The following is a 23,779-nucleotide window of genomic DNA, read 5'->3' as shown; positions in this document are numbered from 1 at the left end:
AGCAGTCAACCTACCCCATCTCCTACAACACAAGCGAGGGGAAGCCTATAAGGGCATTCTCAAGACAGGCAGGAACCCTCTGGACAGGTTTGAGGACTTTGCCCAAGATGGGTAGGGAGGCACTGTATAGAGAGCCTTGGGTGGAAGTGGGGGTGGGGGCTGGCTCTGCCATTGGCCTGCTGGGCAACCTTGGGTTAGGACTCTTCTGTCTCAAGGTGTAGACACTCCACCTCCTCAGTCTGGGGAGGTTTATAAAGCTTCCCCCAGGGGTACGAGTAGTCTCTGGGGCCTCTTCTTGCTCCAATATTCTGGGCTTCTGGAAGTTTGTGATTGATGTAGGACCCTGAAAGGGGACTTTGGCAGAGGGAAAAGGGATAAGAAAAAGGATTAAGGTGGATGGAAGTGAGGAAAGAGGGGACAATGGAAGGCAAAGTGTACCATGTAAGTCAGACAGTAAAGCAGACCCATAGAGAAAGGGGTAACCTCATTGATGTAAAACCAAGGCACTCCAATTAAGACTTTAAGGAAGGGCCACTTGTCTTTTACATCCCCACCATATTGTTTTTAAATTATAAAGTCCAGAGCTAACAACAATATAGAAATGAGTGGGTCTCTTCAGAGATGCCCACTCTGGCCTTGGTGTCCCCTGGGCCACTGAAGCAGCAGTCCCAGTCCTCCCTAAAGACCACGTACCCTAATCACAGTCCTCACCCCCACCCCTCGTGCTGCCTCTGCAGGGCCTGAGACCTGGTGTGCATCCCTCAGATGCCCCCACTGCTCTTCTGACGCGCCCCCTCTAAATCACTCTGTCTTCTCAGCCACTCTCTCCTCCTGTGGTTCAGAGACGGAAAAATGGAAAAACTCATACCCAGACCTACAGCGGAATGGGGAAGGGGCAAAAGACAGATGGAGGGGAACTAAGACAGAGAAGTAGAGGCCTCGAGGGCACAAGCCCTGGGCCTCTGAGCCGCTGCACAGCCACCGACAAGGCGGCGGAATCCCGTGCTGTCTGTCTCCCGCTCCAGCCGCACCGCCACCGCGCCATGCCGGCCACCAACCAGGGCTGGCCCGAGGACTTCGGCTTCCGGCTGGGCGGCTCCGGCCCCTGCTTCGTCCTGGAGGTGGCCGAAGGGAGCAGCGCGCACGCCGGGGGGCTGCGACCCGGGGACCAGATCCTGGAGGTGGAGGGGTTGGCGGTGGGCGGCCTGAGCCGCGAGCGCCTCGTGCGCCTGGCGCGGCGCTGCCCGCGCGTGCCGCCCAGCCTCGGCGTGCTCCCGGGCCCCGACGGCGGCCCCGCTGCCCTGAACCCGGCAGTAAGGGCCCAGCGGCCCGGCCGCGGCCTCGCTCTGGGTCGCGAGCTGCTGCGCCTGGCTGGCCGCAAGCGCCCCGACGCCGTGCACCGAGAGCGCAGGCGCAAGGCCCAGGAGTTCAGCCGCAAGGTAGGGCGCGCGGGGCGGGGTGGGGGCGGACAGAGGGACGGGGCTAGTATGGCGCGGCGGGGCATACGGGGTGGGGTGTCTGGGTGCGGGGCGCCGCGCTCCCTGAGGAAACTTTTACAGGTTTACCAGAAATATAATAACACTCAAGCTTCAAGACCCTGCGTCTAATTTTGTAATATTCACTTGCTTTTCTTTTTGATTGAGGTACTATAGGTGTAAAGTGCATTAGCTGTACAGCTCAATACATTTTACATACGCATACACCCTGGAACTACCCCCGATCAAGATGTAAAATAAGAGAATATAGATAATAATAGAATGTAGACTATAGAATAATCCCTTGAAGGCTCCCACCTGCCCCTTTCCCTGTCTGTGCTCCAGACATAACTGCTGTTCTGATTTCCATCACTATGGTGATTTTTGCCTTCATGACCTTAATATAATGGAATTATTCAGTATGTGCTCTTGAATGCTGGGCTCCTTTTGCCCAACATTATATCCGTGACCTTCATCCATGTGTGCAGCTATGGGATCTTTCTTTCTATTCCTCATATTACTAAAATAGTGTTCTTTCGCTCTTTCTTTTTTCTTTTCTTTTCTTTTTTCTTTTTTTTTTTTTTTTTGAGACAGAGTCTTGCTTTGTTGCCTGGGCTAGAGTGCCGTGGCGTCAGCCTAGCTCACAGCAACCTCAAACTCCTGGGCTCAAGCAATCCTCCTGCCTCAGCCTCCCTTGTAGCTGGGACTACAGGCATGTGCCACCATGCCTGGCTAATTTTTCTATATATATACTTTTAGCTCTCCATATAATTTCTCTCAATTTTTAGTAGACACGGGGTCTTGCTCTTGTTCAGACTGGTCTTGAACTCCTGAGCTCAAACAATCCGCTTGCCTCGGCCTCCCAGAGTGCTAGGATTACAGGCATGAATAGTATTCTTTCTCAAAAGATCCACACCTGTTTCAAGCCCAGACAAAACCAGGACCTGGCCGGCCTTGCACAGGGGGGCCCAGTTTGGGTCCTCCAACCTTCCAAAGGGATTTCTTTAAACGTTGGCACAAACCAGCTCTGAGGGGGTTGCAGGTGGAAAGTTAGGGTGACTCTGAAGACTGAATCAAGAGCGTAGAATGGCCAAGGCCTCCAGCCACCAGAGGAGCCCAAGGCCTGAGTCACCTGCAGGAAGCAAGGGGTGGCCACAAGGAGAGACAGAGGCACAGCTCAGAGACCCAGGGCTGGGAAGGAAAGATGGAGGATGGCCTCAGGCCAGAATCCCAAGCAACCCCTGATTTGCAGAAACCTCTTATTTACTGGACAAATCCAGGCCCACCCAGGAAACCTGGACTGTGACACAGTTATGGAGGAAGAGGCTGCCCGGTCAGGTCATGTCTACCTCAGACCACCAGCAAGGTCTCAGTACAGCTACTTCAGGCCACCCACCCTCAAATGCCTGTCCCCCAGGGCTTTTAGATGTGGTCTTGAGGCCCTTGTTTGGCTGAGACTTGAGAGGAACAAAAAGTGAGTCTGTGTGTGACCAGAAAATAGTCTGTAGCCCAGATACTCCACCGCCTGCCTGGGCCCTGGCCCCATGTGCATGCTCAGCCTGGAAACTCAGTATCTGCTTGGTGCTTGGAACACTTGACTTCACAGGCTTTTCCTCTGCAGAAGGGAAACTGCTCAGTCCTGCCCTTGGTAGGGCTTGGCCATGAGGTTTGGGAGGCCAGGGGCCTGGAAGCCCTGCTGGGGTTTGACTATTGCAGACATGGCTCCCAGCCCACTGCCCAGGTGTGAGATTCCCACCCTCTCTGGCCTCCTCCAGCACCCAAACTTGCTCCAGTCCTCATTTCTTCTAAACTCACCCCCTCGGGAGCCTTTCCTCCATCAGGTACCCTGGCAGGATCCCTCGTCTGGGCTTTCAGCCCCATAACCCTGAACAGCCCAGCCTCTGCAGCCAGGCTCACATGTTCACTCGCATACACATAAGACTCAGCTCTGGCTTCCCTATGTCACCAATGTCCAGCTCCTTGAAAGAGATGACTTTCTTCCTATACCCAGAATAGGCTCTGCTGCTGTAACAAACAAAATCAACATCTTAGTGCCTTTGCACTATAGAAGTTTACTTTTTACCCACACGAAGTCCTCTAGGAATTCAGGTAACTTCCAGGGCAGCTAATGTCCACATGAGGTCTCAGCATTCCAGACTCCTCCTTCTCAATGTGAGGCTTCAGGGTTCCCCATGGAAGAGGAAGACAGCATGGAAAATTGTGTACCTGCTCTTACTATAGCACCTTCACTCAATATTCATTGGCCAGAACTGGTCACATGGCTGCTCCCTAAGGGTGCTGGGAAATGTAGTCTTCTATGTGTCCAGGAAAGGGGGAGAGAACTATAAATATTGGCGAGTACTGGTAATGTCGGCTACAATCCCAGATGACCTGCCATGGAACCAAAGGCCTGTCCCAAACTCCATCTGATCCCTGCAGAGTTGGAAGGGGGCATACTCAGAGCCCCCAGCAGGGCAGGGGACATAGGTAGACCTGGCCAGGAAGCAGGGGTAGGGTGGCAACCAGCCAAGGGTACAATCTGACAGGCTGCCCAGGCCAGCTGTGGTGCATTTTCTGGCAAGGAGGAATGTGGAGTGGTGGATTCTGGTTAGGGCTCACCGAGCACCCCCAAAAGCTGAGAGTGACTGCATCCGGATGGTGCAGGGCCTGTGTGCAGCCCCCTGCGGTTTTCAATAGCCAGCCTTTGAGTTCTCACCGCGCTCTGCCTGCCCCAGTTTTTCCTCCTTGAGGTAGCTGATATTTAATAGAAAATCCATTAGTGTCCCGTGATGGTGCCTCATGCTTAGATGTAGGTTGAGAACATCTGGGTAATAACTGACACCAAAACCGCACTGTGGCACTGGCCCCAGGAGGGAGGAACTATTTTTTCCCTCTTTCTTACATAAAATATCTTTGCAGCTAGCCATGTACTCCTTTGAATCGAGGCTGCTGCTGACTTTGACTTCCAAACCATCAACCTTTCTCAGCATGGTGGGTGCATGCGGCGGCGGGGGGGGGGGGGGGGTGCCTGGGGCTGCAGCCTGCCCTGCTCACCAGAGGGAGACAGCAGTCAGCTGGGGGCCTGAAAGAAATGTAATGCAATGCAATGCCATGCTTTGGTTCCATTCCATCAATATTCACTGAGTGCCTACTGTGTGCCCGGCCCTGTGCTGGGGGCTGAACAGGAGTGAGACCTTGGCCATCATATTTGGTGGGGAGACAGTTACATACATTCATGGTGTGTATGTGCTAGGACTCAGACATGTGCAGAAAGTGGCCTCTGGCTAGGAACCCTCGAAGCCCCTTACTCTCGCTAGTGTCACCTCTCTGGAAAGCCTTTCTTAATCTCCTTGTGGGGAACCATCTAGGAAGCAGTTGGATCTACAGTTCTGAAGTTCAGGAGTGAGCTCTGGGCTGAAGATCAAGATCTGGGAATCACCATCTGGGGTTCTTGGCTAGAGCAGAGCCATGGAGAGCTGCAAGTGGCGGTGGTGGGGGTGTGGACTATAGCGGTTAAGGGCAGTGGTATGGAAATAGCAAATGTAGACAGTTCTAGGCTACAAAAAGGAAGAGAATGATCAGCTTGTGGGATCAAAGGAGAACTCTGTGTGTGTGTGCATGTATGTATGTATGTATTTATAGCCTGGGAGAGACTTCAACACTTATATAAGCTGCAAGGAAGGAGGCAGTAGAGACACTGTAAACCATGCATTTAATGGTCCTTGATTATGCACCCGTGATGCCCAGGACAGACAAGGAGCCTGATCTCATACAACTAACGTTGCCGTGGGGAAACAGGCAGTAAGCAAGTTAGCCCATATTGTCAGATATTCACATTGCTTCCAACATGTCAGTGTTATAAATAATACAGAGGTGAGCCTCCTCACTCATACATCACTGTGCATTTGTTTTGCTTTGTCAGGACACGTCTAGGATAAATTCCTAGATGTGAGATCATTGGGTAAAAGGATCAGCTTTAGACACTCTTAAGCTGCCTTCCAGAAACGGGGTGTGGCCATTTGCACACTCGTTTCCAATAGCCACACAGACTCCTCTGTATAGATGTGCCTTGACTGGTATCAGCTGGTTTGTACCCAAAGACAAAGGAAACAAAAGTTTGGAGGGAGAACAGAGGGTGTCACAATTCAGGTCTAGGCTTGCATTCTGGGGCTTTTTTGTGGAGCCAGAATGTTCTCTGTGTGATCTCTCAGCAAACAGTCGTGGAAGGGAGTATAGTATTATAATAATAGTAACTAGCAATTATCGAGTGCCTGGCACAGTTTTAAGCTTTTGTATTAATTCCTTTGATCCTTACAATATTCATTAGAATGGCTGTCTCTGGGTTTGAATCCTGACCCCATTATCTTGGCCCAGTGACCCCATCACCTCTATCTGCCTCAGTTTCCTCAGACATGAAATGAAGATACTAACCATGCAACCAGGCCCACCTCGTAAGGCAGCTATGAGGTTTGAAATGATGTGACAGGGGCGAAGTGCTCAGTCCGTGCTCCAGAGTCCGCTGTCCTGGGGAGGTAAACTGTGGGAGGGAGGGAGGCAGGGAGGAAGGGAGTGATTCTCCAGGGTTCACTGGACCCCTCCTCACAGGTGGATGAAATCTTGGGGGACCAGCCGACTGCCAAGGAGCAGGTGTTTGCAGCACTGAAGCAGTTTGCAGCCGAGCAGCGAGTGGATGACCTGGTGTGGGCTCTCACCCTGGCACTGCCCCGCGAGGCCTGCGGGCCACTCTTGGACAACCTCAGGTACTGCAGTGTGGGAGCAGGATGGACAGGCAGGGTGGGTGTCACTCAGGGCTGTCCATTCCCTCAGCAGTCCAGGTCAGAGATGGTGGCCTGCACTTGAACTGGGACCCCAACATGCCATCAGCCCCAGAATGAGGGTGAACCATTGAGCTGAAGGGCACCCCTGGGAAAGCAGCTGTTGGCTTTGCTGGAGTGATGAGGCCTGGGACAGGCCTCAGAGGGGACCTACCTCCTGATCTAAAGTCATGACCTGTCCTGTTCATCCCAAACCCCAGATCGTAAAATCTCCAACAGGGTACCAGATATGTCCAGTTCTTTCTTGAGACAGAGTAATGGCACAATGCAAGGGCAAGGAAGGAAACCTAGGACTGTGCTGTGTGGATCCCCAACACTTGCCCCAGACCCTACAAAGCGGGTGCTCTCTGCCCGCTGATGTCTTTTGATGATGAGTGTGTGTCAAAGACCTCACCATGCCCTAGACGAACACTGCCTCGCTGAATCCCCCCAGAGCTATTATTAACCCCATTTCACAGAGACAAACTGAAGCTCAGAGAGGTTAAGAGGCTGGCGCAAAGCCACACAGTAAATTAGTGGCAGTCACAGGACCGTGAACCTTGTAGCTATGCACTTTGTGCTCTTCTGCTGGGCTTTGGACTCAACCTTTAAGTTTGTTTATTAGAAAAAAATTTCCCGGTGAGTCCTCACCTGGAGTGACACAGAATCTCCCGACCCCATCTCCATCCTTCGAGGTCCTCACCGTCTTCCCAGCTTCAACCAGGCCCCCTCTGGGCCCAGGGGATGCTTCCCCTACCCGGATCCTGCCCAGCTTTCCCTCCCCACCAAGCCTCTGGGGCCTGCGGCTGCTCCCCCATCCTCTCCTCCCCCTTCCCGGGCTCAGCCCGCCCCCTCCCCTCGCTGCCATTCACCCCGCTGCCTGCCCCTCCCTCTGGGCCTGGCCAATGTCAGGGACTGGGCTGGCCACCCTCCGCCTCCCCCCCACCCCAGCCCGGGCGCAGCGTCTCGGCTCTGCCGCGGAGCTTAGGAGACCACCGAAAGAGGCCACCATGAGCTGCCTGGGGTGAGTAAGGGCTGAGCCCCTTGCTTGGAAAATCCGGAGGGGAAAAAAAAGTTATTTCTAAAGCTGAATTTGCCCCGGAGATGCGCTGGCTCTGAGGGCTTCCTGGGGAGGTGATGGATGGGCAGCCCCCCGCCCGGCCCCTCCCCGCCAGGGCTGGGCTAGGGGGGCGCAGGCGGCCCGGCTGTCCCCCGGGAAGTTGGCGCGCTTGTCTCCAGGCTGTCGGCGGCCGGACTCAGCTGGAGGCCCTCTCGGTCCCCCTCATCTCCCCTCTTTGCTGCCCGCTTCTGCTCCTGCCGCCTCTCCCGGCCAGCCTGCTCCTGCTTCTGCCTCCTGGGACAGCCTCCTCGCCTGCCTTTCCCGGCCGCAGTTCGTCCCCAGGCGCCCCCGAAGCCGCGGCAGCGGGTCAGGACCGGCGGGGGAGGGGCGCCCCCTTGGGCGAGCTCGATTTAGAACCTGGGAAGCCGGAACCCTGGACACCTGGGGATGCCCAGTCCCCGCAGCGTTCCCCCGGGCGCTGCTGGGGAGGATGAAATCGCAGCCTCTATTGTCAGCGCGTGTCAAGTGCAACGGGAAAATTGGGGAGGCTGCCGGAGGAGGGGGCGGCGCCCAGCCGAGCTCTGTAGGGAGAGGGTTACCCTGGCAGTGAGGCTTCAGCCACCCTCCACCTCTCCAGCCTCCCCCCCAATTTCCTAACATCCCCTCCCCAGGACTGGCCAGTCCCCAGTGGCCCCACCATGTGCTGGGCTCTAGTTAAGAGATGGTGATCCCCATGCAGCACCTCCTGGTTGGGGGATTATGGGGGAGTCACAGACAGCTGTGTCTGGGTCTGTGACTGGGAATTGAGGGGCAGCCAGGGCTGAGGGGCAGCCCATGGCTAACTCAGCATGGAGCAATCAGGGCAGGCTCCAGGGAGGAGGCAGCAGGTGTCAGTGCTGTGACTCAGACAGTGACCTGGGGGATCCGGAGGTGTGTTCTATGGAAGTGGAAGGACAGTCCCCAAGGGGAGTTCATCAGGGCCAGGCATCTAGCTACAGAGGGTGAGGGCAGTGCCACACTGGCTCATAGTACCTAATAGTGCCCAGCTATGAACCAGCCAGCATGGGGTGGGGGGCCACAGAGAGCCACTGTTCTGGCCATGGGACCCCACATCAAGGAGAGATAAGGTTTAACTGAAAGGTTGAGCAGCCGAAGAATGAGAGGTGAAGAAGTGTGTGTGTGTGTGTGTGTGTGTGAGAGAGAGAGCGAGAGAGCGCTCCACACGAAGGCTAGAACCCACCCAGATCAGAGAGGTGCGGTTTTGCTCAGGGGTGGTCCCAGTGGCCAAAACAGAAAGCATGGGGAGAGGGAGAAGGGGCAGTGAGATCACAAAGCTGGGCCATGCAGCACAGTAGCCACTAGCCACATGTGGTTATTTAACATTAAATTTAATTAGTATTCAATAAAATTTAAAGTTCAGTTTCTCAATCTCACTAGCCACATTTCAAGCACTCGATAGCCACATATAGCCACTGTATAGGACAGGTCCATCATCACAGGCTGTACCCTCAGACATCACTGCTGCTGTGAAGGGTGACATGGATCAGTGGCTGCAAAGTACTCAAGAGGTCTCGTCTTCCTCTACAAAGACAGTTAATCCTGCGACTCAGAGCCTAATTCGGGTCTGTCCCCAAAGGGATCCTAGTCTGATGAAGTGATAAAATGGCTTTCTAATTAGGACAGGACAGGCAGTTTGGAAAGTGTGACGTGGGCAGGAGGGAACAGGAAAGCAGAGTCAGCTCTGTGGTCTGCTAGTGTCTCAGAAAATATGAGACGGGGGAGGGTCGGGAGGGTCGGGTAGGGGTAGTGGAAGCTGGGATTTGGAATCCTGACACGCCTGGCTTGAACCCCAGGTCCACTCACTGGCAGTACAACCTTGAGCAAGTTCACTGACCTCTATAATTTGTAAAATGGGATTGGTGATTTTTTTTTTTTATTATTAGAGACGGGATCTCGCTCTGTTGCTCAGGTTGGAGTGCAGTGGTGTGATCATAGCTCACTGTAACCTCAAACTCCTGGGCTCAAGCAATCCTCCCACCTTGGCCCCCCAAGTGCTAGGATTACAGATATGAGCCACTGTGCTCAGTCTAATTTTTAAATTTTTTTGTAGAGATGTGGTCTTGCTATGTTGCCCAGGCTGGTCTCGAACTCTTGGCCTCAAGTGATCCTCCCACCTCAGCCTCCCAAAGTGCTGGGATTACAGGCACGAGCCACCATGTCTGGCTGGGCTTGGTAATTTCTACGTGTAACCAGCGGGGTTCTTGGTAGGAAACCATACAAATGAACTCTGCCAACTGTGAGCAGAAAAGAGATTAGTTGAGAATCTAGGGGTAGGGTATGAGGGACCATCTGCCCTCCCCCCACCCTTTTCTGCTTTAGTGACAAGTGTCAGGGACACCATAATACAGAGTTATTGGGAGAATTCTGAGATTGTGTAGATAGATGTGCCAGGCATATAACATGTGCTCAATTAGTATTGGTTTCCGTTAGGGAAGATCTCTTTTTCTCAAGAGCAGATTTCTCTAGTATGGCCCTAGTGACATTTTGGGCCTGATATTCTCTGTTGCTAGGACCTGTCCTGTACATTGTACATTGTACAGGTGTTTAGTAGCACCCCTAGCCTCTACCCAACTAGATGCCAGTAGCACACCCACCCTCCCAGTTGTCATTTTGGGACAAACAAAAATGTCTCCAGACACTGCCAGATGTCCCCTGGGGGTGGGGGGGGGGCAAAGTCGCCCCTGGTTGAGAAGTACAGCACTAGAGTAATCTTTGGCAGTGCCCTCTGACTGGGACAGGCACTTCAGGGAAGTCCAGCTATTGCCTGTCCCCTGGTGGCCACCCTATGCTGCCTTGGGTCAACTGGCCAGATGCACCAACTACTGGCCCCATCCAGTGCCTCCACTGTGCCTGTAGCAACCTGGCCCTGAAGCAGCATTGAATTTGAGCATGAGCACTTGCTCCATGGTTGCACCTCCTCTGCCCACAACATGGTGAGCAGTCTTCAAAGCCTTTGGGCATGCCTACTTCCGGATGCCGGGCCACCGCAGCTGGTGCAAAACAACCAGAAACAGCTCCATTATGATGGGATGGCTGTGGCCCTGCAGATGTCAGGGACCTGTGCTCACTGTGAGGCTTATCTGACACTTCTCTCTGGGGCAGGGCTGAGGACAAGGTGTGGCATGAGTGGGCTCCGGCTTCCTGCTGCTGCCAGGGAGAAATGCAGCCCTGAGAGGTCCTTGCTGGGGCCAGGAACGGGGGGCCGAGGTGTGTTGGGAAGTGTGGTGTGGACAGAATACCGGAGACTGATGGTAAGATCTGCAGGGTCCTCCCTGTGACTGGCCGCAGGCAGCCACAGGCCGGCCCCTGTGAGATACTCCCCTGAGTGAGACAGAGATAAGGTCCTGGGGTTTCCTGCCTGAGTGGGTGGTGGAGAAGAGGGCTTCATGCTGATGGCCCCTCCACAGGCTCTGTCCTTTGCTCCTCAGATCTCCGATTCGGGCACTCACTGGGGCAGTCAGAACTTTGTGAGAAATGGCAACGCAGAGCAGGATCCCTGGGTCCGCTCCTGCTGACTTTCGGGGAATGGCAGGCCCAGAGCCAGGGAGGAGCCCATGTGCCCTTTCCTGTCACTTCCCCCTCCTCCCCTTTAGTATGCCTCACTTTTCTCAGAGTTGGGGTGCCCCTCCCAGGGAGGTCCTCTACTCAGCCCCTCCCCACTCACCTGGCACTTGTCCCAGCCTGGCCCCCCTCCTCACTTCGCTCACTCACCAGGCCTCAGACACTCTACCTCCTCTGTGATTTTAGTATCTATTAGCCCCTTGTCCTATCCCAACATCCTCTCTGGGTCCCGTCCCCTGGTGTACCAAAACCTCTGGAGTCCCTCCACTTCCCCTTGACTCCTGAAACCCTCCGTGGCTCCCCACTGCTCTCAGCTGCCCCCCTCCCCAACCTCTTCTCGCTCAGAGCGCCCCCCTGGGTAGGTAGGGAAGCTGCTTCTCGCCGGCGACTCCGGCTGAGCCCTGGGGCTGGGGCAAAGGCCATCCCCTCCAGAAAGCCTTCCGCCGCTCTGCAAAAGGCAATGGGGGCTTCCTCTGAGCTGTCGGGTTCAGTCTTCGCTGCAGCCGGATCTTGGGGACTCGCCACTGTGCGGGGGGGATTGGAAGGGGCCTGGGACGGAAAGGTCACTGGGGAGGGCCCTGGGAAGGGAATGATGGGGGGAACCAAGGGGAGGGAGCGTGGCGGCCTCGAAGGGCCCCCAGCTTCCCCCGCACCCTCCATTGAGCAGAAGGGTCCCAGGCGAGGCGGGGTGGGGCGGGGCGGAGCCACCGCGAGGGGGCGGGCGCGAGGCCACCGGCGGGGACGGCTCGGGAGGGGCCGCGCGCGCTCGCCCGGCAGAGGCGCGTGGAGTAGCGGCGCCCTCGCTTCGATCGCGGGCTCGGCCACCCGCTGCCCTTCGGCACCTGCTGCGCCGCGATCCCCGGCTCCAGATGGGGAAGGACCAGGGCTTCTCTCGGCACTTTCGGTAGCTTCCCCTCGGCGCCCCGCGTCTCCGGGAACCGTGCGCCCTGGGCGCAGCAGACGGATCTCCGGCGGGCCTGAAAGGGGGTGGGGCTGGAGCACTGAGGGGATTCCTGTCCCTGGGTGGGCACCTCCGAGCCTGGGCGGCGCTCCGGGGCTGGGGAGGGGGGGAAAAACTAGGCAGCACTAAGGTGGCGAAGTCTCCACATTGGGCTTTGGGAACCGCACACGGCCCTAAGGATGGGGGTCGGGACGAAGGGCTGGGATTGAAAAGCCCTCTTTCCTTCCTACAACTGGGCTGGTCGAGGGGACAGGACAGAGGGCCGAGGCTGGGGTCGGGTGCTCTGGTGAGAATCCAGCACGTTCGGTCCTAAGTTTGGAGGGTGCGACCTCCTCACTGCCGGCACCCCGGGCTGACGCTACTCCCATGAACTAGGGCACCCTCACCCCCTCCTCACCAATTCATTGGCTGATGATCAAGGGTGAGGTGGAGAAAGCTGGGCTGGGACACAGAAGGAAGAGAAAGGACCCTAAGGGATTCCTGGTAGGAACCTGGGGTTGGACTTAGACTTGACCCTGGCAGAGAGAACAGAACTGACCCTAAGTGCAAGGTCATCATGTGGCCCCCAGGAAGAGTCTTGAGGCCTCAGAGAGGTCTGTTGGCATAGCAGGGACATGGGAGTCCTGGGACAGCTATGGCCAGACCGTCAGAGGGGTAGTGATTGGTCACAGTAGTCAGTGTGGCCCCACTGCACCTGGCTGTGCTGGGTCAGTCAATTCAGAGCAGACCCAGGGTTGGGAGCCTGCGCCAGACTGTGCTGCATGGAGGGCCCACGAGCCAAAAGGGTGTCTGGCTCACCAGGCAGCCTTGGCCTCAGTCTCAGCCCCAAGGATGCCAAGCAGGGAAAGAGCCACCTGACCTTCAACCTGTGCTGTTGGTGACTCAGCCTGGTTCCCACTGCAGGGACAGGGCCTTTTTTAGTTGTCACTGGAAATTAGCTGTGATGATCACCTTGCCCTGCCCAGGTTGGACTCAGAGGCTTGGTGTAAGGGCCTGATGCCTTCCAGAGCCTGTGGCTGGAGCCTGAAGTGTGAGGTGGACAGTTTCAAGCCTTGTCATCCCTCCTGGGCCTGGGCATGAGGCATGAGGTCTGGGAGGGTGTGGGGAATGTACAAGCCAGGCAGAGGGAGGCATCCGGCTTTGGAGACCTTGAGTGATCATCTGGGGAATAAAGTTGAGGCTTAAGGTTTGCAGGAATCATTGCAGGGGGGCAGGGACACGCCACCGGCAGTGTTGAGCAGGGCATTCATTCTGGCCTCCTGGCCACTTGGAACATCCAGACCTGGAGCAGAGCTCACTGGGGGGCAGGGCAAGTGCACCCTCCTCCCAGAGCATCCACATCCCTTCCCTCCCTCCAGGTGACATATTTTGCCTATCTGGCCTCATTAATCCTACCCACAGAGACCGGAGGAATGGGTGGGGGCCTCTGGGCAAGCAGAGGGGCTTGTGTTTCAGCTGGCTTCAAGGCCACTGATCTCTCTCCCTCCTCCTTTCCATTATGCCCTTGGCACTGACTCCTGGTACAAAGAACAGGGAAAGGAGCCTTGGGATGTGTCCAGGGAGGCTTCGCTAGCAACCTGACCTTCAAGGGGCCCTTGTCAGAGGTCCTGCCACAGTGCTGAGGTTTAGAAAAATGGGCTCTGATTCTGTCTGTGCCGAGGGCCAGCTGTTTAACCCTGGAGAGTTACAGATCCTCTCTGTGCCTCTGAGTCCTCTGCCTTGGACCGGGGAGTCCACCAGGATGTTACCTGCTGCCATTACTCAGAGAGGTGGTTAGGCTGCTGGCGGCCCCCCTGTTTACTGAGTCCCTCCCAGGTGCCCAGCCCCAGCTGGTCACTGGGGCTCGCCACTGAGCTACCGACCCAGTCCTCAGACAGCTTCCAGCCTCACAGAGAAGACCCACGGACGCCAAAGAATCATCCTGGGGTGTGGACCCCACACAGGGGACCTTGTCTCTCCCCTGCCTTTTGCCACTTCCAGGGGACTCCTTTGAGAGCAGGAGCCACAGTCCAGGGTGACTCCTTTGAGAGCTTTGAACCGCAGTGCCTGGCTGGCACAAAGAGCAGGGGCTCACTAAATATACATAGGATTGAATTGAAGGGAGGCCAGTTTAGCTAAAGGAGCAAAGAGTGTGCCAGGCACAGGCAACAGCTTAGAGGTGGGACGGAAGGTGGCAGTCGTGGTGGTCCTGGCAGATATCTGAGTAGGCAGCTGTAGATGGGGCTGGCCAGAGAAGCAGGCAGGAAGATTGGAGGTGTGATGAGGATCTGAGGGAAGTCAGACCTTGGGCGCATTGGCTCCAGTTTTTTCCAGCAAAGTCACCAGGAAACAAACTGGGAGAAGGTGGGTGGTGGGGATCCCTGGCTCGGGTTTGGCCTGGCGGGTGCAGAGGGAGTGAGATGGAAGGGGCCAGAGATGGAAGATAGAGGCGGGAGGAGGAACGGGCTCATGGACTGGCTTTGTGGGGCCAGAGGCCCTGAAGAGGCCAGAGTCTTGGGGGATGGTCCCAACATGACATTCCTGAGGTGGAGCGAGCAGTCCTGGTGTGGCCCGAGACAGCTGTGGGCAGAAGTCCGGGCACCGAAGGGGAGACACCGGCTGCGAGTTCCCCAAGCCCTGCAGCGGAGGGGCGGGAGAGCCGAGGGCGGCGCCCCCGAGGAGGCGCCTTCGTCCCGACTGTGCCGTCCTCGCCGGCAGGATCTTCATCCCCAAGAAGCACCGGGCGCGCTTCGACGAGGTGGTGTCGCAGGGCCTGCTGGGCAAGCTGTGCCGCGCGCGGAAGGCGCAGGGCGCCCAGCGGCTGCGCCGGAGCCGCAGCGAGGAGCGGCCCGAGCGCCTCCTGGTGTCCACGCGCGCCAGCGCCCCGCCGCGCCGCCCGGACGAGCCGCCCCCGCGCAAGGCCGCCTCGCTGGTGGGCGGCCGCGCAGGCCCGGGGGGCGCGCGCAGGTACGCGGGGCGCTGGGGCGTGGGCCGCCGAGGCCTCCCTGTCCGTGGGCTTGGGGATGGAGACCTGGGCAGAGGGCACCAGGGCAGGGCGTGGGCACCTGGGACGAGGCAGGAGAGCTTAAGGGGAGCGGGACACGGGACATCATCTTCGTGCCCTGTGAGTCCCAGGTCCCCCTCTCCGCAGGGCAGGTCATGCTGCCCATCCCCTTTTCTTCCCCCAGGACTGTCCGAGTCTACAAGGGCAACAAGAGCTTCGGCTTCACACTTCGCGGCCATGGGCCTGTCTGGATCGAGTCTGTCCTGCCTGGTGAGGGGTGGGCAGGTTGCTCCTTGAGTCCCTAAGGCCCAGGATGGGGTGAAGGACCCTGTAATAGGTTTCCCTGGTAATTCTACCTATGTAGGCTGCTGCTTAGCAATGTCCCCCCTCCCAGACACTAACCTCGTCCTCTGTGTCCTCTGAGTGTCCCAGAGCCCCAGATCTAAATCATCTACCTACCTACCTAAGGTGCTTGAGGCCAGAGACTCCTGCCTGAGTCTAGGCACCACCCTCCAAGTTCAGTATCACCCCAAGCTAAGTGAGTCAAGTTCTTTGCCCAGACCTTTCCTTTATCCACAGGGGGTCTGGGCACTGCCCAGGACACTGGGGCAGCGAGGACTGAGCCTGCTCAGCCTGTGCTCCAAATGACATTCCCTGCCTGGAGTGCCCACTGTGAACTGGGCACTTGCCAGGCAGGCCAGATTCAGAGAGGTAGCAGGGCCTCAGGGCCTCTGCCCACTATCTAACCCCTCCCTGAATCAGGACTCTCCTCCCACCCAGGCTGCCCCTTCTTGCTCCTGAAATAGTGGCATCTTGAAGAAGGCAGAGGCTTCCCAGTGCAGGAATCTTTCCTTCCTGCCCCTCCAGTGTGGGTGGGGAGGGGTGCTCATTTTCACTGAGGAAGAATGAAACGTTTCCTAGCACTGAACTGAACTCTCCCTCTCTGCAGCCACCCCACTGGGCTGGGTCACCTGATCTGTCCTGCATCCATCCCCTCCCAGCACCTGAGCATGATGCTCCTGGTTACATGTCCCCATGGATGCCCTGTTGAGGAGGTGTCCTTTCCACACTCTGCATCTCGCATCTCCAGTAGATGGATTTGTGAGACAGGCATCTTCCGATCCCTGGGGAAGCACTTCAGTGCCTTTGCATCGTTGTTCCAGCCTTCAGACCATTTTGAGACCTAATAATAGTAATTGGCATGTTCTAGTTCTTGGATTTGGGCATCGCTGAGTTGTCAACACAGTATTGTAGGGAAAAGGCCCAAAGCTGCTCTCAAGAGAGCTTCCTCTAGAAATGATTAATCTCTCCTCTTTGGATGTGGCTCTTTCAACTGTGCCACCACTACCTCCATCTCCCAGTTTCTTCCAGACATGTAGCCAGGGATACTTGGCCTAGGGCAGGCTTTGTTCAAATCCAGGTGTGGGGGGCCGGGTGTGGTGCCTCATGCCTGTAATCCTAGCACTTGGGAGGCCGAGGCGGGTGGATCATTTGAGCTCAGGAGTTCGAGACCAGCCTGAGCAAGAGCGAGACCCCATCTCTACTAAAAAAAATAGAAAGAAATTATATGGACAACTAAAAATATATATAGAAAAAATTAGCTGGGCATGGTGGTGCATGCCTGTAGTCCCAGCTACTTGGGAGCTTGAGGCAGCAAGATTGCTTGAGCCCAGGAGTTTGAGGTTGCTGTGAGCTAGGCTGACGCCACGGCACTCTAGCCCAGGCAACAGAGTGAGACTCTGTCTCAAAAAAAATAAATAAATAAATAAATAAATTCAGGTGCGCTGTTCTTCCCCCTCTAACTTGCAGGCTAGAAACTGCATGCCTTTCCTGTCATAGGAAGCCAAATGGATGGTTAGATGGGAGGTTTTACACATGGGGAAACTGAGCCCCAGAGAGGGTCTGGCAAATCAAGGACCAGAACCCGGGGTCTCCTGACTCCTGGCCCAGTGGTGTTTGATCCCCTTGAAAACCCCTCTGGCCCTCCCACCCCTTCCAGGCAGACCAGATTGGATTAGCTGCCACCACCTCTCTCATTTTTAGTCCAAGGAAAGGACTCTTCCCAGTCCACCTCTCCCAGGAAGTCTTCCCTGATTGTCTCTCGACAATCTCCACAGACTCAAAAGAGCACTTCTCACATGCAAGAGTATTTTTTATGTAGACATTTGTCATTTCCCCTACTTGTTTCCAAATCCAATTTGGAGTGGTGACTAATAACAGAGGCAGAAAGGAAAAAATATCTACATCTATAGGTGCCAACTTACCAGTCCTCCCTTCCAGGTGTTTGGTCCTAGGTTAGACCCTGACCTTCACTCAGGGCCTTTAAGGCAAAGAGTGAGACCTCAGCGCTCCCACGTGTTTTAAAATGCAGGTGTTATTATTATTCTGCTATGGAGAGGCCAACAGATCAGGAGACAACTGCCATTGCAAACATAGTTGTTATTCACAGTTCCCAAGAGGAGGGGGCATGCCACACCATGGGGCCAGGGGTGGGGTGGTACCTGGGAGTGTGCCAGGGTTGGTCAGGGGACAGGCAGAGGGAGCGAGGGAGAACGTGGGCAAGAGCCTTTATTGTGGTTTTCACAGTGGAATGGGCGAGGCAGGCTTAGCAGGTTTAGGATTGGCTGGCTGGAGTAATTTCAGCAGGTTCTGGGGCAAAGGGGCTGTCCCTAGTTGTCTGGCACCTGGCCCGGGGGGATAAGGGCAGGTGGATAGTGGCCTGAGTGTGAGCTCCATGAAGGAGGTGGTGGGGTGTGGGCTCTGGACTGGTAGGTTTGCATTTGAAGGGTGCACTTGGAGCCCAGTAGGCTACCCCTAGGGATTGGCAAGTCCTGGGAGGGGCAGTTTCTCCGGGATCAGCCAGGCTCTGAGATGTCAAAGCATCAGGAAAGGCAGAAAGTTAAAAAAAAAAACACGATTAATACACCATGTTTCCCAGCCTGAGGGAGGAGACTGCTGTCCTCTTGTCAGACACGTTTTCTCCTGAAAAGAGGAGTCACTGCCATGGACCTTTATCCGAGGGGCCAAGAGCCGCGTGTGGAGCTGCCCTGCAGGGGAGCACAGGTGCTCAGAAGTGCTGCCCTCAAGTCCTTGCCTAGTGTCTGCTCTCCCCAACAGCTCAGGGCCTGGCTGCTGGTCCCACACCCCAGGGGATCACTCTTGTCATTGGCCTTAGGTCCTTAGAACAGCAGAGATCAGAGAGGTGCCAAGACTATCTCGGAGATCTGCTGACCTATCTGAGTCTCCTCTGCCACCCATGCCCATGTGTCTCTGAGTCTCCATGTCACCTGTGTGACAGGAGAATGGCGTCTGGCTCCCAGGGCAGGGCCCTGCCCTGCTGACCATCACACCTTCTCTTCTTGCTTCCAGGGAGCCCGGCTGACAATGCTGCCCTCAAGTCAGGTGACCGGATCCTCTTTCTCAACGGACTGGACATGAGGTCAGAGACTGTTGGGGAAACCAGAGCTTGGTGCTGAACCATTTGCCAAGACTCTTGGGACATCCGGGCCATGGTCCTGATCTCCTCTGACCAGTTGGTCCCTAGGGTCTGTTCCTCTTCCAGTGGGAACTTTTGAATCTACACCTCTATGCTGGCCAGGACCCCAGTTCATCCTTCCAACCCCAAAATAACCCAGCTCCATGCTGGGGACGCAGAGTGGCACAACTGTGGACTTGCTGTGTGGCCCCTATGGGCAGGACAGGGAGGTCTGGTTGGTGGCCGTGGACAGGGCTCACCCCAGTCAGGCCCTCCTGGGCTGTCTCTGCTTGGCAGGAACTGCTCCCACGACAAGGTGGTGTCCATGCTGCAGGGCAGTGGAGCAATGCCCACGCTGGTGGTGGAGGAAGGGCTCGTCCCGTTTGCCAGCGGTGAGACACCCACTGACACTTGGCTTCGTTGGCCCACAGAGACCCTGCCGGGCTGCTATGTGTGGGATTTATGAGTCTGCAGAGGACTCTGCTCTTCCCCCAAACCGGCAGCTTGCCCTCCCAGGGCTGCCCGCTAGGTGGTGCTGTAGACACCCTCAACCCCATGCTCAGTCTCAGCGACCCTGCCCCAGGCTGTTCCTCTGTCCCTGTCCCCAGCTATTGGCAGCAGGTGCATGGAGGCACTGGACAGCCACACCCCAGCTCAGGAGGTCTGCTGGCCCCAGCTGCCCGGGAAACCACATCTGGCCTGGGGACTCTGGGTCACTCATGCCTCTCTTGCCTGTGGTCCTAGCAGACTCCGATTCTTTGGATTCTCCCAACCCGTCATCAGCGCTCACCTCCCTGCAGTGGGTGGCGGAGATCCTGCCGTCCAGCATCCGAGTCCAAGGGAGGACCTTCAGCCAGCAGCTGGAGCATCTGCTCACGCCTCCTGAGCGCTATGGGGTCTGCCGGGCCCTGGAGAGCTTCTTCCAGCACAGGTGGCCAGGCCAGAGTGGTGGTGGGGACCTGCCCTGGGTGGGCCCCAAGTCCTGCTCAGACACACATCCTGTTCTCCCTGCCTGAGCCTCTTCAGCCCCGTTCTCCTGGGGGAGGCTCCAAGAAGGGGGCAGCTGGTACCAGGGGCCCCAGGGTGGTGGATGATTGGGCTGCCCTAGAGTAGACCCTGACTCTGATGCCTCCTACCCATCTGATGTTAAGCAAGTCAGGCAGATAGGGACCACCTGCCCCATTGTTGGTGGGACCCTCCTGACAGCTTCACCTATGGGTACTTGCTATGGGCCAGGTCCTTGGGGGTAGGGTTGGTGTCTTTCATTTTGCACCTCAACTGCTGCAGGCTACATTTATCTTCCTCAGTCCCTGGGGTCATTATCATGGTCTGTGCAAAGCCCCTCACTTGTCTATACTCTTTTGTTTTGTTTAAACAGTTTTGTTTTTCAAGAGACAGGGTCTCACTATGTTGCCCACGCTAGATTGCAGTGGTGCAATCATAGCTGCTAGATTGCAGTGGTGCGATCATAGCTCACTGCAGCCTTGAACTCCTGGGCTCAAGCAATCCTCCTGCCTCAGCCTTCCTGGTAGCTGGGACTATAGGTGTACACCAACTACACCAGGCTAATTTTTAAATTTTCTGTAGAAACGGTCTTGCTATGTTGCCCAGGCTGGCCTGAAGCAATCCTCTTGCCTTTCCCTCCCACAGTGCTGGGATTATAGACATGAGCCACCACACCCAGCCAAACGGTTTTATCAAGGTCCAATTCACATGCCATACAGTGAACACACTTAAGTATACAGTTCAGTGGTTTTAAGTATATTCACAAATATGTGCAGCCATACTCACATCCTGCCCATTTTAAAACTTCGTCACCTCAAAAAGAAGCCCAGAAGCCTTTCATTGTCCCTCTCCCACATTCCTTTGTCCCCACCCCTGACCATAAGCAACCATTAATCTACTTTCTGTCTCTGTAGACGTTTTCCTATTCCAGACTTTCATAGGAATGGAATCATATAGTATGTGGACTTTAATCTCTGGCTTCTTTCACTTGGCATAATGTTTTCAAGGTTCATCCAAGTTATAGAATGTACCTCATTCCTTTTTTACAGCCAAATCATATTCCCTTGTGTGGCTATCCCACATTTTGTTCACCCATTTGTCCAGGGATGGACATTTGGGTTGTTTTCACCTTTAGTTCCCTTTAGTTGTACTCCTCCCACTCCTCTCCCCTGCCACAGCCACCAGTCTGAGTTTAGTGGGCATCCTTTTGTTTGAAGGTGTTCCTGAAAAGTGGACATTGTGCTTAGTAGGCTGTGGTTTTTTCTTTTATGTCATTGTGCTATATGTTACATCAGTGTCTGACTTTTTCATCCATCACTATGTGTTCAGCTCTGTCCACATTGCTCTGTGTGCATTCAAATACGTTGACTATAATTGCAGACACATTCTCTTGGATCACACTGCAGCATTATCCAGCTTTTAATATGTGCCAGTCTTTTAGCCATAAAGTGACATCTTGTTGTTTTAATTTGGTTTTCTTTGATTATTCATTATTTTAAGTATCTTCTAATAGGCTTGTGAAGTTTTCCTGTGTTCTTCGCTATAAATTGCCTGTTCATGTCCTTTGCCCATTTTTGTTGTATTAGACTTTTTATTCTTGTTGATTTGCATGAGTTCCTTGTATATTTTAGATACTGATTCTTTATTGATTTTGGACATTATGTATATCTTCTCCCATTTGTTACTTCTGGTATTGATTCTGTCATATCTAATATTAATGTGTTTAAATTATGCTTCTTTGAACAGATATCCTTGATTTTGCACAATTAAAAAGTCACCACATGTTTGGTTTCATGGTTTTGGGTTTTGAAATTTTAAGAAGTCCTTCTCTGCTTCTAGGTCAAAAGTTATTCTCCTAATTTTCCCTTTCACATTTAGGTTTTTCATCCACCTAGAGTTCACCTATATGTGTGGTATTATGTAAGGATCCTGTATTTTCCCATGTAATTCAGGGTTAGCAAACTTTCTACACAGGGCCAAATAGTAAATATTTTAGGGCTATGCAGGTCTCTGCTGTTGTGACTTGAAAACAGCCATAAACTGTGTATGGCATAGGCAATAAATGGGCGTGGCCATGTTCAAATAAAACTTTCTTTACGAAGAGAAACGGGACAAAATTTTAGCCCACAGGCCATTGTTTGCCAATTCCTGATACAGTGAGTCAGTTTTCGTGGTACACTTTATATGTTTTGATCATCACAACAGCTCTGTGTGATAGATGCTGTTTTTATCCCCATGTAACAGATGAGGAAACTGAGGCACAGAGAAGTTAAGTAACTTGAGAAAGGTCACTTAGCTGGTAAGTCGTAGAGCCAGGATTTGAGTCTGGCTTGTCTGTCATGGAGTCTGCCCCCCTGCCCACTTCCCTGTCTTTCAAGGGCAGGGGCAGGACGTGAGGCCAACCTCTGTGGCCTTGGAAGCACCGCCCTTGTCCACCCCCGCCCCCCTCATCATGGTGAGTCCTTGAGTAATGAACCTCTTGTTCCTGCACCTCCCCCCCAGGAACATCGACACCCTCATCGTTGATGTCTACCCTGTGCTGGACACACCTGCCAAGCAGGTCCTTTGGCAGTTCATCTACCAGCTGCTGACCTATGAGGAGCAGGAGCTCTGTCAGGAGAAAATTGCATGCTTCCTGGGCTACACTGCCATGACAGGTAAGCATCCTCTCCCCCGCCACTCCCCTGCCTGCAGCTGCTGTCAGTCCGGCTCACCAGGTGAACAGGTAGATACCTGTTCTCACCTGTGAGATCTTACAGCCAACCTGGGCCCCTGCCACACAGATGTGCCCACATGCCATGCAAATACATGCTCAACACACGAGGGCTTGGCTCATGCTCGGCCCCATGGATGTGTCTTCCCAGCTTGACCTTTCTGCAGCGTGCACAGCACAACCTGATTTGGACACCCACCTAACCACCTGGGGTCTCAGGTTTCTCACACACAAAATGGGAGTGATCTCAGGGACTAGGCTTTGTACTCTGGGAAGTGTGTGCACAGATCAAGAAACTCTTGTGGTCACTGCTTACAGATGTGCCAGCACATGCCATCTGGACTGTGAGCACACAGTTGGGTCACGCCTGGCTGGTGGGCTCCCGTGTGCTCTCACACGCACACACATGGGCCCATGCACAGCCTCAGCTCCCCGCTGCTGCCCACCTGTTAAAGCATCCCCCTAAATGTCCCCAAAACCATGCACTCATTGTTTAGACTGTACAGAGGGAAAGTATGCCAAACTCTGTGACTCAACCCTATTCTAGGCACTGTGCACCTACTATGACAGCCCTGCAGATCTGCTACATGCTGGCCCTTGTGTGCTCACTACCTGTAGTCCCAGGGACCCACAATTTGCTAGGGAGGGCTGAGGGTTTTAGCAAGAAGCTCAGAGTCCATGCTGGGCAGCACATGCCCCACGCATCTGCCTAGACCGAGAACCTTCCATTTCACCTCCCAGGCCCCTATGGACAGTAGTGATTAGGCCTGGTCCAAGCACAGGGTGTTGAGACCGTGGAAGCATGAGGTCCTAGGCTCTTGTCGTGAGAGCAGGCCTGCTGGGGTGGACTGTGGCCATCCCCACTAGGGCCTGTGTCCTCAGGCTAGCTGCACCAGGTGCTCCTCCTGTTCCTGGCATCTGGTTTCTCGCCCCAGGGCTTCCCCTCCAGAGTCATCCTAGAGGCAAGTAGGGTGAGCCCCACGGCTGGGGTCCACATATTAGTGCAGATGCCTTCTCCCTGTTTGGGGAGGCTCCTTGTCTGGCTGAGAGGACATAGGGGCCCCATTTCCCCTGCGTGTCCCACAGCAGAGCCGGAGCCTGAGCTGGACCTGGAGCCTGAGCCTGAGCTGGAACCGGAGCCTACACCCGAGCCCCAGCCACGCAGCTCCCTGAGGGGCTCCTCGATGTGCCGCCGCAGCCTCCGGTCCCAGGGCATGGAGACCAGCCTCAGCTGCGGTAAGGCTGCCACAGGCGGGAGGGTGCAACCCAGGCTCAGTTTTCCTACCTGCAAAATGGGCTTGGTGAGATGAGAAATCCCAGGGAATTCAGGTAAGCAGGGCTGAGCGGTGGCCCTCCTCGGTCTGCAGGGCCGTTGGTTCTGGGCTGGGGCCTGAGCCTTAGAGCTCAGATGTGGTAACTAGACTCCATCCCCTGCCAGGTCCTGGCGACTGCACTGAGATGCCTCTTCCTCTGATCCCAGGCGAGCGCCAGGCAGGCGATGGCACGTCCCTCCCAGAGACTCCCAACCCTAAGATGGTGAGACCTTCTCGCTTCCCCCCAGGGGGTGTCTGGGGGGGAGGGGAATGGGTGGCCCATGGGGCTGGGCCCAGGAGACCCAGGCCAAGGTGCCCCCATGGCTGCCTCAGGCTGTGACAGATCTCTGCCTCCCAGA

General features: G+C 55.2%; 1 protein-coding gene across 5 annotated transcripts in view; it reads left to right on the top strand.

Annotated features, from left to right (window-relative positions):
- Positions 1-1,008: 1,008 nt before the first annotated feature.
- GRID2IP (Grid2 interacting protein) overlaps positions 1,009-23,779 on the top strand; it is a 32,131-nt gene continuing 9,360 nt past the window's right edge. The window contains exons 1-10 of one of the 5 annotated variants that reach the window (XM_069485936.1): positions 1,009-1,439; positions 6,081-6,235; positions 14,629-14,877; positions 15,099-15,184; positions 18,284-18,353; positions 18,687-18,781; positions 19,137-19,320; positions 21,897-22,051; positions 23,194-23,343; positions 23,546-23,643. In XM_069485936.1, the coding sequence (XP_069342037.1) occupies positions 1,044-1,439; positions 6,081-6,235; positions 14,629-14,877; positions 15,099-15,184; positions 18,284-18,353; positions 18,687-18,781; positions 19,137-19,320; positions 21,897-22,051; positions 23,194-23,343; positions 23,546-23,643 (1,638 nt within the window). In that variant the 5' untranslated portion in view covers positions 1,009-1,043. Of the gene's footprint in view, positions 1,440-6,080; positions 6,236-7,263; positions 7,314-11,728; positions 11,875-14,628; positions 14,878-15,098; positions 15,185-18,283; positions 18,354-18,686; positions 18,782-19,136; positions 19,321-21,896; positions 22,052-23,193; positions 23,344-23,545; positions 23,644-23,779 lie in introns of those variants that run through there. The other 4 variants (XM_069485937.1, XM_069485941.1, XM_069485938.1 and 1 more) reach the window with 4 other exon arrangements.

The sequence above is a fragment of the Eulemur rufifrons genome, chromosome 14, assembly GCF_041146395.1.
Source record: "Eulemur rufifrons isolate Redbay chromosome 14, OSU_ERuf_1, whole genome shotgun sequence".
Lineage (NCBI taxonomy): Eukaryota > Metazoa > Chordata > Mammalia > Primates > Lemuridae > Eulemur > Eulemur rufifrons.
Note: the sequence above shows the minus strand (reverse complement) of the source record. Positions and strands in the feature narration are given on the sequence as shown.